This window comes from Perognathus longimembris, chromosome 14, assembly GCF_023159225.1.
Source record: "Perognathus longimembris pacificus isolate PPM17 chromosome 14, ASM2315922v1, whole genome shotgun sequence".
NCBI classification, from domain to species: Eukaryota; Metazoa; Chordata; class Mammalia; order Rodentia; family Heteromyidae; genus Perognathus; species Perognathus longimembris.
This window is the reverse complement of record NC_063174.1, coordinates 33,170,516-33,186,030: the sequence shown is the minus strand read 5'-3', so window position 1 is coordinate 33,186,030 and position 15,515 is coordinate 33,170,516. Positions and strand designations below refer to the sequence as shown.

Genomic DNA, 15,515 nt, shown 5'->3' with positions numbered 1-15,515 from the left:
ACTTCCAGCTTTCTGGTTGTTAATTGGAGATAAAAGTCTCATGGACTTTCCTGTCTAGGCTGATTTCGAACCACACATGAGCCTCAGATCTCAGCCTTCCTGAGTGGCTCGGATTACAGGCATGAACCACTGTGTTGACAAAGTCTGTGTTCTTAATGGCAATTATTTACTGCCACTTAACAGGAGAGATAACTAGAAGAAACAGGCCATATAAGCAAAGGACTTTTCCACTTTGTTCTTTTGTCATACAACAGCTCTATTCTATTTCTGCTCACTTCAGAAATCTACTCTTCCTGCTATCATCTCTGGGTCTCATGATACAAAGAAGATTAAGGAGCTTAGCACCCGGCCAAGTATTGCTCTCAGTCATTTATTCATTCAATTTTTTTGTGTGCTGGTACTAGGGCCTGAACCCAGAGCTTGAAAATAGTCCCTTAGATTTTTTTTTCTGAACTCTAGTGTTCTAGTACTCAAACCACAACTCTACTTCTGGCTTTTTGCTGCTTAATTGGAGATAAAGAGTCTCACAGGCTTTCCTTCCCAGGCTGGTTTCAAACCATGATCCTCAGAGTTCAGCCTCTGAGTAGCTAGGGATTACACGTGTGAGCCAGCAGCAGCCAGGAGGTCATAGGCATGTTTTTAGAGGAGTTACTTATTCAAAAGTCTAGGGACCATGCTTTATGAAGGAATTCTATTATAACTCTTTTCTTGCAAATGAATAAATACTTGAAAATTAACTCTCTTGCTGGATTATCCTCCCCCAGTTCTTTCAAGTGGTAGAGTGACTGTATCATCAACAAATACAACTGACTCAACTAAGCCCATTTGTGGGTTCTTGAGATTATAACTTCTTTTTCCTTTTATTCAGCAGAAAAACAATAACCAAAAAACCCATCCTTACTAACAATACTAACCAAACACTACGATTTATTAAAGATGAGTGAAAAAAATCAGGTCCTCCCCTCCCCCCTCCCTTCCCCTTCCCTCCCCTCCCCTCCCCTCCCCTCCCCTCCCCTCCCCTCCCCTCCCCTCCCCTCCCCTCCCCTCCTCTCCTCCCCTCCCCTCCCCTCCTCTCTTCTCCCTTCCCCTCCCTTCCCCTCCCCTTCTCTCCTCTCCTTCCTTCTTTCTTTTTTTCTTTCTTCTCTTTCTTGTTCTGCTTAACTGGACTTTCATTCCTGGGCTGGTTTTGAACTGTGATCCTCAACCTCTTGAGAAGTTAGGATTACAGGCATGAGCCACTGGTACCAGGCCAATAGCTCATCTTATTTGTAGCAAGGTAGCTCTTTTAGAGACTACTAGATTTCTAAATTCATATCAAGATCTACTACAGAATCTGGACTTCTTCCTATTTGTGCAAAAAGTCAGACATGACCCAGTGCTAGTGGCTCACATCTGAAATCCTAGCTACCCAGGAAACTGAGAAAGTTGGAAGTGAAGCTTTGACTCAAGTGGTAGAGCACCAGCTTTGAGTGAAAAAAGCCAAACAAGAGCTTGAGGTCATGAGTTCAAGTTCTATTCCAAGACAAAAGCAGGAGCTTATGAACTTTATTCTGTTTTTGTCCATGAGAGATTTCCCCCTTTTGAGACAGGGTCTCACTACACATTCCAGACTGACTTGGAACTTGTTATGATGCTAAGATTGGCCCCCAATTCTTCATCTTCATGCCTCAGCCTCCTCAGTGCTGTGATTACAGGCATGCATCACTAAATCAGGCCTCCTTAAGTGATGCTTGAAAATCAGCTTTTCTCAGTACTAAGTGTCTTTAAACGCCGCACTACACTTTCTAATAGTCCCAAGGCAGAATGACATGATGGTGTGGCAGGAGGGCCATTCATGAACGAGTATTTCTTGGGCACTTGCTATATGCAGGGCCTGGTGTCCTTTCAGAACCCAGTTCTGGGGAGATGGGAAGGTGGGAATGAGAATAGAGGTCAGGGTTTTGTATTTTTATGTTCTTTGAACCCTAAGATTCTTGGTAGTCTTTGTTGAGAACTCTGATTCTTCAAGGTAGCCTTGTCCTGTGTGACTTCTAAGAGACACTAGTGTTTTGTTAGTGTAGTCACTACTCTTTACAGATATTAACATGCTAATTTGTCAAAGTAAGCAGCATGCTTGAAGCATGGTCTAGGTTAGTCTGTGGGTTGCTAGCTGAGCTGACCACCTAATCAATGGGCTTTGCAAGCATTGGTGGGACCCAGTGGTGTCAGTTCATTAGAATTTGACCCAATACCTTGATTATTAGAAATGTTCTTGCTTGCCAGGTGCTGGTAGCTCATGCCTGTAATCCTAGCTCCTATCCAGGCTGAGATCTAAGAGGAGCTCGGTTCAAAGACAGTCAGGAAAGTCCATGAGATTCTTATCTCCAATGAACCACCAGAAAACCAGAAGTAGAATTGTGGCTCAAAGTAATAGGGTGCTAGCCTTGAGCCAAAGAGCTCAGGGCCAGCAAGGTGGGGAGCAGTTAGTCCTTTAAAGACCTCAAATCCCCTTCAGAGTCTACTAAAGACACCCAAAAGAAAACCCAGAGACACCCATTGCTACCTCAGCACCCTTTGCTGTGCGATGCGGCTTTCAGCTAGCCAGGAGTTTTCAGTAGCTCTTATACTCAGCATAACACAAGATTTTCTTGAGAGCAATGTGGTGGGAAAATGTGTGAACCAAAGCCAAGATTTTCTAAAGTACAATCATTTACTACCAAGGTATATTTAAATTTTCACTGCTCAAGTCTTAATTTTAATTTTCACTGCTCAAAAGAGTTTTGATTATATGGTCCTAAGTCTGTCCGAAAATTTACCTTATAATAATCTTCAATAATTTCCACATCCCCATTTCTGACTCTCCTGACTCTAATTTGTCTTCATTGGGATGTCTTTATGTCATAATTATTCATTTCAAATTATATTTAAAATGTCTCAGTTGCTGTACTGTTAAAGGACCACTAGGAAGTGCTCCTGTAAGCCCTAGCTATATATGAAGGTTTATTCTTCTTGAGATACTAAGATTTCCCAAGAAAAACATCTCCTTTTAGTACTGTGGCATTTCTAGCTAAGGCTAGTTGACTAAGGTTGAAAAATTAGCAAGAGCAGTAGTATCCCTTTAAGAAATTATTTGGAGCTGTATACCAGTGGCTCATGCCTGTAATCCTACTTACTTACTCAGGAGGTGGAGATCTGAGGATTGCAGTTCAAAACCAGCCCAGATAGGAAAGTCCACAAGACTTTTATCTCCAATTAGCCATCAAAAAGCTGAAAGTGGGGCTGTGGTTCAAGTGGTAGAGCCCTAGCCTTGAGCAAAATTAGTTTAGGGACAGTGCCCAGGCCCTGAGTTCAAGTCCCAGGGCTGACATCGAGAGAGAGAGAGAGAGAGAGAGAGAGAGAGAGAGAGAGAGAGAGAGAGAGAGAGAGATCATTTGGTATTGGGTATCAGTGGCTCACACCTGTAAACCTAACTATTCAGAAGGTTGAGATCTGAGGATTGTGGTTCAAAGCCAGGCCAGGAAGGTGAGTCTGAGAGACTTTTGTCTCCAACTAACCACTAAAAAGCTGTAAGTGGTATTGTGGCTTAAGTGGTAGAGTGCTAACCTTAAATGAAAAAGCTAAGAGAAAGTGCCAGACCCTGAGTTCAACCCCCAGTAATGGCACAATTAAGCACAAACCCAATCCCAATAATAATAACAACAATAAAAATATCATTTGGTGCAGCAGTAAAAGGAAAAATGCAGATATAATGTGTATTTTTCCTAAGTAATACTGATTTGGATGTTTACTTTAAGACTTAGAGAAAATACCCAGTGTCTCTGTGTCTGTCTCTTTTTCTGTCTCTTTTCCAATCCTGAGATTGCACTTGAGTCTCATACATGTAAATAAGACTCTATCACTGTGTCACTGGGCTCCACAGCCCTACCTAATTCTCTGCGCGTGCGCGCGCGCACACATGCACACATGCGCGCGCGCGTGCGCGCACACACACACACTGGTACTGGGGCTTGAAAACAGAACCTCATGTTCTTGCCCAACTTTTTCACTCATAGTTGGTGCTCTACCATTTGAGCCATGCCTCTAGTTCTAGCTTTTGGCTGGCTGATTGGAGGTAAGAATTTCATGGATTTGTTCACCTAGGTTTCAAACCATAATCCTCAGATCTCAGCCTCCTGAGTAGCTGATTACAGACATGAACTACTGGTGCCTAATATCTTGTCTTCTTTGTAGAAAGACAATTCTAGTAAATCTATATTGCTAGATGTGGTCTTATTAATATAAAGGATGTTAAAATGAAATGGAGATTAAAAAGAAAATTCTCCTTATTGCTTTTATGGTTGTCTGATGCTGTGTGTTCCTTAAATTCCCAAATGAACTTTTGTAGGGATGAGGGGAAATGCGTAGAAGGAATTCTGGAAATCTTTGACATGCTTCTGGCAACAACTTCAAGGTTTCGTGAGTTAAAACTCCAGCACAAAGAGTATCTCTGTGTCAAAGCCATGGTCCTTCTCAACTCCAGTAAGTATCTACCCAGCTCGGCCATGTTCCATGGGAGAGAGAGCCTCTTCCTCATGCTGCATGGTGTGAAAAGAGTAGTGAACACCTGTGTCATTTGATCTGTTTTTATTTTTGTAGGGATTTAAACTATATTTAACTTTTGGTACCAAGTATGAATTATTCATTGGATGAGCTACTGACAGTCAATGTTAAGAGTTGTTGAAGCTGGAAAAGAAAGAAATGAAAGTGTTTAGCTCTCAACTTTTTTTTTCAAAGCTTACATATGTTACATGGCTGTCATGTATGTATATTTCATGTTTTGGGTTCTACTTTTACTGATCCATTCACTTACTAAAGATAAAGCTAAGTCAAGCACTGCTGCCTGTAATCCTATCCAGTCAGAAGGTTGAGATCTGAGGATCCAGGTTCAAAGCCAGCCTGGGCTGGAAAGTCTGTGAGACTTTTATCTCCAATTGACTGCCAGAAAACTTGTAGTGGGGCTGTGGCTCAAGTGATAGAGCGCTAGCCTTGAACGTGAAAGCTCAAGGACAGTGCCCAGGCCCTGAGTTCAAGCCCCAGGACTGACCAGAAAAAAAAAAAGATGAGGACAAAGCAGTCTTGCCTTTAAATAGCTCATGGTATTGAGAGGGAGAGAGGGAGAGAGGGAGAGAGGGAAAGAGGGAAAGAGGGGGAGGGGGAGGGGAGAGAGAGAGAGAGAGAATATTGAGAAAATAACGAGGATTTCATGTTGCACATGGAGTCCTAGAGTAGGACAGGAGGAAAGGGTGCGAAAGCGGGTGTTTGAATGAATCTTCAAGGAAGAGCAGAGTGGGTGGATAAGGTGGCCAAATGCAGTGCTGATGGTACACAGAGGAGTGCTTTGCACATGGAGCAGCCACGAAGGAGGCTGAGACAGAGGGTGTCAAGCACGCTTTTGACCTCACTTGGAGTGGTGGGGTCAGGAGAAGAACGGGCCTGATTTCAGAAATAGGATATGAGGAGGATGTTCAAGGAATCTTTCTTCTTTTTCCTTCTTCTTCTTCTTCATCCTCCTCCTCCTCCTTCTTTCTTCTTCTTCCTCTTCCTCCCCTTCCTCTTCTTCTTCCTCCCCTTCCTCCTCCTTTTTCTCCCCTTCCTCTTCTTCCCCTTCCTCTTCCTTTCCATCCCTTCCTCATCCCCTTCTTCCTCTTCTTCTTCCTCCTCTTCCTCCTCCTCTCCCTCCTCCTCTTCCTCCTTCTTCTCCTCCTCCTCAACTTCCTCCTCCTCCTCCTCTTCCTCCTCCTCTGCCTCCTCCTCCTTCTTCTTGTTGATTGTGGGGCTTGAACTCAGGACCTGGGCTGTGTCCCAGAGCCTCTTTGTGCTCAAAGCTAGCTGTCTAGCACTTGAGCCACAGCGCCACTTCCAATTTTGAGTGGCTAATTGGAGATAAGTCTCTTAGGGACTTTTCTGCTTGGGCTGGCTTTGAACTGTGATGTTCAGATCACAGTTTCTTGAGTATCTAGGATTACAGGCGTGAGCCTCCAGCATCTGGATAGTTTTTTCTTCTTATATCATTAATACTTGGTGAACATTAAAACAAAAGAAAACTATGTAAGGAAAATAATAAAAATTACCAGTAATACAAATGCCCCTCTTAAAGATAGCCAGTTAGATGTTCTCTCTGCACACTCCCCCCACACACACCCTTCTCTACACACACACACACACACACACACACACACACACACACACAGTTGTTCCTTAGTATCTATGGAGTGTTTGTTCTAGCACTCTCTATGGATATCTCAATCTGTGGAAGCTTAAGACCTTATAAAATGGTGTGGCATTTGCATATAATCTAAGTATATCCTCGTATTCATGCATTTACATGCTCATTCATTCATTTAAATGGTACTGGGATTGGAACTCAGGGCCTTGCTCTTGTTAGGCAACCTTGCCACTTGGGTCATAGCCCTAGACCTTTTTTTTGTCTATCGTGGGCTTGAATTCTGGGTCTGAGAGCTAACCCTGAGCTCTTCAACTCAATACTAGTACTCTACCACTTTGAGCCACAGCACCACTTCTGGTTTTCTGGTGGTTAATTGGAGAAAAGAGTCTCATGGACTTTCCTGCCCAGGCTGGCTTGAACCATGATCCTCAGATCTCAGCCTCCTGGGTAGCTAGGATTATAGGCATGAACCACTGGTGCCTGGCCCCCAGACCTTTTTGTTTTATTTTTCAGATAGTTCTGATGCTTTTTGCTTAGGCTAGCCACAGACTATGTTCTTCCTACCTATTTTTTCTGAATAATTGGTATTGTAGTCATGACCTACCACGTCTGGTTTGTTTTATTGTGCTATGTGTGTGTGTGTGTGTGTGTGTGTGTGTGTGTGTGTGTATGTGTGTGTATGTGTGTGTGTGTCTATGAGACTTATCTCCAATTATCCACCAGAAAACTGGAAGTGAAGCTGTGGCTCAGAGTGGTAATGTGCTAGCCTTGAGCAAAATTGCTCAGGCCCTTAATTCAAGCCCCATGACCAAAAATAAAAAAATTAAAAAAAGGTTCAAACCATGTTCCTCAGGTCTCAGCCTATTGACTAGCGAGGATTACATGTCTTAGCCACCAGAATTCAGCTGAGATGAGATCTTGCTAACTTTTTTTGTCCAACTTGGCCTCAAACTCTGATTCTGCTGATCTACCTCTTAAGGCCCTGATTTTAAACTATTTTGAGATTACTTACCATACCTAGCCAGGTGGATGCTATGTACGTATTTGTTATACGGCATTGTTTACAGAGCAATAGCAAAAACTCTGTATGTGTTGATACAAATGCAGCCTTTATTTTATTTTACGTTATGTTTTTGCACAACTGGGGATTAAACCCAGAGCCGAATACATGCTGAGCAAGAGCTCTACCACTGAGCTAAGTATACATTAAAATTCTATTGTCTTTATGAGCACAATGAGTGGTTTTTTATTTTTTTCTAGTTAGGTACAAAGGGATTTCAATTCTATGAATCAGATTATGAATACTATATATCTTAATCAGTATCATCCCTTTCATCATTCTCCCTCCATCTCTCCCAAGTCTACCTAAGCATTTTGTTGTTGTTGTTGTTAGTCCTGGGGCTTGAACTTAGGGCCTGAGCACTATCCCTGACTTTTTTTTTTTTTGCTCAAGGCTAGCAATTTACTGCTTGAGCCACAGTGCCACTTCTGGCCTTTTCTGTTTATGTGGTGCTGAGGAATTGAACCCAGGGCTTTGAGCATGCTAGGCAAGCACTCTACCACTAAGCCACATTCCCAGCCCTAGATAAGCATTTTTTATAAAATATAATAACAATAAATGGACTAAAAAATTAAAAGTGAAAAGTGTAAACTGTAGCTTATCATATTTGTGTATCATCACCACATTCAGCTATGTAAAGTTATTCTCTTGATTGCCATAGAAGTTTCTAAATGCTTGCCCTAGGCTCCCATTCTCTGGTGGTGGATTTGAGCAGCTGGGGACAGAGCTGGTGCTGCTCAGGAGATGGTTGGCTGGGAAGTGTGCTTAGGCCTTGAAGGAGAGAGACAAGGAGGGATGAAGAAAGAATCTAAAGGTCATGTGAGGGTTCGGAGACCTTGATGACAGCCTTTGGGTATTTCCTAATTGGGTCTCCACCTGACCTTACCAGCCCAATGCACATTCTCCCTATGACCAGCACCCCGCCCCACTTATTATCATCCCTCATCTTTTACAAAAGAATTATAGAAGGCGAGGGGGGCGTGCCATGTAATGAACACTTATCGCAGCAAAGGAGTCAAATTGTTTATGGTAAATTTAAATTTTCAATTTTTTCTCCAGAGTTTCTTTCTTGGTGAGTAGTCATCACAGTTGTCAAGATGCACTTATTCCAGTTCCACATGGCTGCGAGGAAACTTCGATTCTGTTTCTTTTGGGACATTTTCACTGTTGGGAGAAGTAGGTCTTTTCTTATATGAGATTTTAAGGATTTGCACATACAGGCCTTTTCTCCCCCTGGATTATCTGAAGCACCCAAATCACAAACATAACAAACAAACAACAAAAATTGAGCAGAAACAATTTTAATAAAGTAAATTCAAATAAAACCTTGATGAAATTTATCAAACAGACATTGGCTGGACTATATATGGCAGAAATCTCTGAGAGAGAAGGGAGGCAAAGTGAGGACTTGTTGGACCAGAGCCAGCTTTTCAAGGCAAGTGGCTATTAGTCAGGCCTCTACAGAGAAATAGAGCCAATAGGATGGGTGAGTGGATAGACATTGATATAGGCATATAAGAGAGGACAACATATGAGGGCTGGCTCAAGTGATTAAACAACACTGAGAACCCCAGAGAAGCTGCAGCCTGCTCTTTAAGTCCAGGATGGAGAAATGAGGTTCCTGTTGTGAGTCTCAGAGTCCGAAGGCTGGGGAAGTTAGAGTTCTGATGTCCAAAGGCAGGAGACATGAGCGTTTCCGCTCCTGGAGAGAGAGGAGAGGAAGAAGGGAAATGGAAAGGAGAAGTCACCTTTCCTTTGCCTTTTTAGAAAATTTGGGTCCTCTGCCAATTAAGCAATATCTGCCTGCTTTGGTTCAGAGTAATTCCTCCTTACTGAGTCACCTGGGTCAAATGCCAGTGTCTTCCAGAAACACCCTCAGACCCAGACCCAGAAATAACGCTTAACCAGCAGGCTATGGGGTATCCATCCTTTCCTCTAATTAAGTTGCTGCCTAATATTAACCACCATGAGAAGTAACCCAAATAGAGCAGTTGGTCTCCCTGAACGAAGCCCTGTGAGTCTGGGGCAGCCAGCCAGCTGGACCTGCAAATCTGTGAAGGCCTCAACAGATCACTAATGTCCTTGTGAGGACACTGGAGGGGGAGGAGGAAACAGCAGAGCATAGCGGGGACATCCCTCCCTGGACACTGGTATAGGACTCAGGAGACAATTGACTAAGCAAGGGAGTAAAACAGCTCCCAGTCGAGTCTACAAACTTAAAAGGAAGCATGAAGCATAAAGATATTACTAAGCAGTCTGGTGCTGGTGGTTCACATCTGTAATCCTAGTTGCTCAGGATGCTGAGATTTGAGGATTTCGGTTCAAAGCCAGCCTGGGCAGGAAAATTTGTGAGACTCTTACCTCCAATTAAGCACCAAAAAACCTGGAAGTGGAGCTGTGACTCACATGGTAGACTGGTAGCCTTGAGCAAAAGAACTCAGGGAGAGTGCCCAGGCCCTGAGTTCAAGCCCCACAACTGACAAAAGAAAATTATAAAATTAAAAAAAATTAACTATCATCCTGCACAAAGCTCAAGAATATTTAAGGAATGATCAACACCGAGTTTATACATGCTATTACAGGAAATTAGAGAGAAAGCAATCATTTCCAACTAATCTGTTGAGGGTGTGTGTGTGTGTGTGTGTGTGTGTGTGTGTGTGTGTGTGTGTGTGTGATGAGGCTTAAACTCAGGGCCTGAGTGCCGTCCCTGACCTTTTTTGCTCAATGCTAGCACTCTATCACTTTTGAGCCACAGCACTACTTCCCATTTTTCTGGTGGTTAAATGGAGAGAAGGGTCTCACAGGCTTTCCTGCCTGGGCTGGTTTTGAACTGAGATTCTTGGATTTTAGCCACTTGAGTAGCTAGGATTACAGGCATGAGTTGCCAGCACCAGGCTTAATAAGGTTTTGATAGGACACTCAGACCAACACATTAGTCTGGGAGAAAAGGGAACAGGTCAGTTTTACATATGTGCGCGCGTGCGTGCGTGCACGCGCGCGCGCACACACACACACACACACACACACACACGAGGGACCATCTTTGTTACCCAGGACTCTCAAGACTATAATAACCCTCTCTTAGTATTACACAGGGTCTGAGTGTAGAAAATAGAGTTGGAGTCAACTTAGAAATTATTACCATTACTCTTTTAGAATAGTTTAAGTAGAAGCAGGTCTTTATCTAAACAATTGTGAGACGTTAAAAGAATGAAAGAGATGGATGATTAACCACAGAAAGATCTATTTTACATTAGACTTGCACATACATATCCCACACATATACCGCCCAAAAGCCTAAACACTTTTCCTATGGCCAGCACTCTGGAATTTTAATTGAACATTGCACATCTTCTAATTTACTTGCCTTCAGCCCAGGAGAGCTGATATCGCCATCCTTTGAACACACAGGATGTGAGCAGTCCTGGGGTTTTGCTTCTCAGAATGTCAGATGGGCCAGTGAGGAGAATGCACAGCTGTTCCCCTTGGTGATAAGGCAGGGAGGAGATGTTGTCCTTGATTTTATTTTACTTTCATTGGTATGTATGGTGCACCGGGCCAAGATTTTTTTTTTTTACTAGATTTCTTTAGTTTCATGAGAAGTTAAAATTTTTTCTTCTACAATGAATCCTAATTAATGTTTCTACTTTTGGAGGAGTGGAGGGAAGCCCAGTTTTGCTGCTTTCTCTGGGTCTGATTGATGAGGTTTTGTGTGCTATCCTTTGACCCTGGCTGAGGGATGCCTCTTAGCAATCACTCTGTACACTGATGAGGGAGTGGGTGTATGAATGCCAAAAACACAGGCACAGTCCTCCTGACAGGATAGGGAAGCAGCAGAGTGGGCGGGTTTTTTTTTGTCGGTTGTGGGGTTTGAACTCTGAGCCTGGGTGCTGTTCCTGAGCTCTTCAGCTCAAGGCTACCACTTGAGCCACAGTGCCACTTCCAGTTTTCTAGTGGTTCAGTGGAGATAATAGTCTCACAGACTTTTCTGCCTGGGCTGGCAGGCTGAACTGTGATCCTCAGATCTCAGCTTCCTAAGTAGCTAGGGTGGGTATTCTTTAATCCAATTTCTTCCTAGGATAATTTTAGGTTATTTCCAATATTATGATTGTTATTATGATTATTATTTTGGTATGCTGCTTACTTGCTCAGCTGGCACTTTACCACTTGAGCCATGCCTCCAGTCCTGATTTTTTTTAAATTTTTTTGCCAGTTCTGGGCCTTGGACTCAGGGCCTGAGCACTGTCCCTGGCTTCTTTTTGCTCAAGGCTAACACTCTGCCACTTGAGCAACAGTGCCACACCTGGCTGTTTTCTGTATATGTGGTGCTGGGGAATTGAACCCAGGGCTTCATGTATAGGAGGCAAGCGCTCTTGCCACTAGGCCATATTCCCAGCCCCTCCAGTCCTGATTTTTGCTGATTATGGAGATGGAGTTGGACAGACTTTTCTGTCTGGACTGGCTGTGAATTGAATTCCAGCCTCCTGAGTAGCTAGAACCACAAGCTTGTGCCTCTGACATGCAGCCTCTCCTCCATTCTTATTACCATCAAAGTCACACTTCCTGTGTTGTTCCCATGCTTGTGATTCTTAGTTTGGAATTGCAGGAGAAAGGCTCTGATTACTTCAGGAAATGGAGGAGCTGGGCCTGCAGAGGGGGAACAGAGGAGGTGGAGCTAGGCTGTTTGGCTATATTGCAACCATTGAGTAGACAGGAGCTAAGCACAGGGTGGGCTTGGGCTGGGGGAAGCAGCCCACCTGTAGGGTGTTCATGGGGACCTAAGGAGCTGTGGTCCTGTCAGCTTTGCTCCATGCCAAATTGAGACAGGAGTGCTGGGGCATTGGTCCAGAGTCAGAGGAGATGGTGGCCCCACAAGGTGCTACAGGAAGTGAGCTTCGGTGGGCCTCGACCAGGTGGCAGTGAGGCCCTGCTGTGGCTCCCCGATGTGGGAAGTAAACTTCAGACAGGCAGGGAGCCCTTACTACATTTCCCATTCCTTTATGTTTCTTCAAGCCCTCTTAGCAAGGCACCTTTCTCAGGACGAAGAGTAGAACTAAATTCCCTCTCTCACCATCTCTGTGCTGCAGATGAGAAATGCCAGGTACTGGTTGAGGTGACTAATGAACCTGCTGTGACAGGCGCAGTTGTGCCTGGTGGTACACTGACAGGTTAGTTCAGAGCCCTGCATTCTGCAGCATGGTGCTGGGGCTGGTGAGGAAAAGGAGCTCACGGGGGAGATCAAGCCAGGCACTTTCAATGGCTCACACTACAAGTGAAGGGTACAACCCTAACTGCTTAGGAGGCTGAGATCTGACTGTCAGCCAGGGCAGGAAAGTCCACTAGTCTCTCAGCTCTAACTAGCAAAAAGCTAGAAGTGAATCTGTGGCTCAAGTGGTAGAGTGCCACTGTATCACTTTTTCACTTGAGTGAAAAAAACTAAAGGACAATGTTGGGCCCTGAGTTCAAACTCCAGTACCAGCACCAAAAAAACAAACAAAAATCTCACCACATAGGCACAACGTGGCCTCCTTTCTGGAGCATGCGTGCTGTTGAACAGCTGAGCTGAGTGTGTGACCCCTGCTTCCTTTGCTCAGAGCCAGGGTTTCCTTCCCTGTCCAGGCATGTACCCGCTGTCCGCGGCATCCCAGGAGGCGGAGAGCAGTCGGAAGCTGACTCACCTCCTGAATGCGGTGACCGATGCCCTGGTCTGGGTGATCGCCAGGAGCGGCCTCTCCGCCCAGCAGCAGTCGGTCCGTCTGGCCAATCTCCTGATGCTCCTCTCCCACCTCCGGCACATCAGGTAGGTGAGGCGCCGCCCTGCAGAGCCGTGCCACCGGCGTGAGCTTTGGGAATAGCATTTGCAGGTTTGTCATGTTTAAGGGAAAAGGAATCCCTGGAAGGAAATGGCACACCCTCAGCACATACACTTGTAACTGAAGCTCAGCGCATAACAGACATTGAATAGACGTCTTGTGGCCCCTTGTACCTTCACACATCATCCTGTGGAGGTGGGGGGCGGGGGCTTATTGGGTTTTTGGTTGCTAAGGCTTCAGGCTGGTTTATGGTGTCCTGAAAGAGACAGTTTCTTCCCCTAAAATGAACTGCTACCCTCTTCATACCAAGCAGGGCTGAGTCCCTATGTCATTTTCGTAAAGAGCCTGTCTGCTTCCCCACACTGCCCTTGGGCTGGTGACTGGAGATTGCATGAACCCTCTCTCTCTCTCTCTCTCTCTCTCTCTCTGTCTCTCTCTCTCCTTCTCTGTCTCTCCATCTCTTTTGTGTCAGTCCGGGGTCTTGAACTCAGGGCTTGGGTGGTACCCCATAGCTTTATTACCTAGGCTAGCATTCTACCACGTGAGCCACAGCTCCACTTTTGTTTGTTTGCTTGGTTTTGGCAGTTAAGTGGCGGTAAGAGTTTCATGAACTTCCCTGCTTGGCTGGCTTCAAATCACGATCTTTAAATCTCAGCCTCCTGAGTAGCTAAGATGAAAGGCACTAGCCTTTCTCTCTCTTCGATGACCTCAGGATACTAAGGACAGGAAGCAAGAGAACTTCCCAACAGGTTCAGCAAGCGTGGTTGTGGATGGCATGCATGGCGCTCTGTGAGCAGATGGAGGGGACTTGTGCTGATGGTGCCTGGCTCAGTGATGTCAGTGTGATGACACCTAGAAGGTAGCCTTACCCTGAGGCTGGAAGAGGGGAGATGAGGATGGAAGGTATACTTACTTGAAGAGGAAGGGCTAGGAGCTGTGGGACTGTAGAGTTCAACATGGGGCAGGGCACTGGTGGCTAATGCCTGTAATCCTAGCTACTCAGGAAGCTGACATCTGAGGATTGTGGTTCAAAGCCAGCCAGGGTAAGAAAGTCCGTGAGACTCTTATCTCCAATTAACCACCAGAAACTGGAAGTAGCACTGTGGTTCAAAGTGGTAGTGCATGATGAGCCTTGAGCGAAAAAGCTCAGGGACAGCGCCCAGGCCCTGAGTTCAAGCCCCATGACTGACAAAGAGAAAAAAAAAGAGTTCAACAACATGGAGAGAAAGCTAAAAAGACCTCTGTCTCTTTCCCATTAATAATCACTCAGCTCATAGCCCTGTGCAGGACAAATAGAGCTGAGTTTTAGTATTTGTGTATTCCATATTCTTGAATTCACTGACTCACTAAAATTTAATAGTAACCCCAGGTCAGTACCTGTGATGTTTTGGAGGTCATGCCCAGAGTGGCAAACTTTTTGAGTGGCTCACTGTGCATGACGCCAGCTGAGGCGGAACAAGGAGATACTCTGAACCTTCCTGCTCAGCTCTCACCTTGGCTGAGGCACTGGCTTTACTCAAGCTGTCGAGAGCCCTGGCTTTCTATTTTTGTGCTTTGTGTGGGTGGCTTCATTATGTGACACAGCTGAGCGCTCCCCAGCATTCCTAGGCCAGGAAAGATGTGAGGTGCCTTTGGGGAGAAATGTGTATCCCAGATGAGTTTTGTTCATGAATGCATCTATGCATCTACAGCATAGAAATAAGGTGTCTTTTGTGAGTGGGGTGTGTGTGTGTGTGTGTGTGTGTGTGTGTGTGTGTGTGTATTTCAGTCTTGGGGCTTGAACTCAGAGCCTGGAACTGTCCATGAACTTTATTTTTCAAGGCTGGTACTCTACTACTTGAGCCACAACTCTACTTCTAGCTTTTTGGTGAATTCACTTATGATCTCTCATGGCCTTTCCAGTCCAGGCTGACTTTGAACCAAGATTGTCCTATCTCAGCTTCCTGAGTTAGGATTGCAAACATAAGCTATTGATACAACTAACTAAGGTGTCTTTATACAAAGACACACACAGAAGAGCATTATGCATCAATCAGCTGATGAAAATGTGACTAGACACTTGAGGAGCCTGTGTATTTTTTCTAGGAACCATGATACAGTATTTGTTAATTCATTATTTGCAGTGTTTTTTTTTTTTTTTTTTTTTTTTCGGTTTGGCCATGGGGCTTGAACTCTGGCCTGGGTGCTATCCATGAGCTCTTTGGCTCAAGGCTAGTGCGTAGCCTACCACTTGAGCCACAGTATCACTTCTGGTTTTCTGAGTGGTTAACTGGAGATAAGAATCTTATGGACTTTCTTGCCTGGGCTGGCTTTGAAACGTGATCCTCAGATCTCAGCCTCCTAAATAGCTAGGATTACAGGCATGTGCCACTGATGCCCGGCTGCAGTTGTTTTTTTTTTTTTGCCAGTCCTGGGCCTTGGACTCAGGGCCTGAGCCACTGTCCCTGGCTTCTTCCCG

The 15,515-nt window shown here is 44.8% G+C and overlaps 1 protein-coding gene across 3 annotated transcripts in view; it reads left to right on the top strand.

The window, feature by feature from the left end:
* The window catches only part of Esr2 (estrogen receptor 2), a 30,273-nt gene that overhangs the window by 14,171 nt on the left and 587 nt on the right, over positions 1-15,515 (top strand). For 2 of the 3 annotated variants that reach the window (XM_048362137.1, XM_048362136.1), the window contains 2 exons: positions 4,364-4,497; positions 12,864-13,044. In XM_048362137.1, the coding sequence (XP_048218094.1) occupies positions 4,364-4,497; positions 12,864-13,044 (315 nt within the window). The remainder of the gene's footprint in view (positions 1-4,363; positions 4,498-12,863; positions 13,045-15,515) is intronic. The other variant, XM_048362139.1, reaches the window with a different exon arrangement.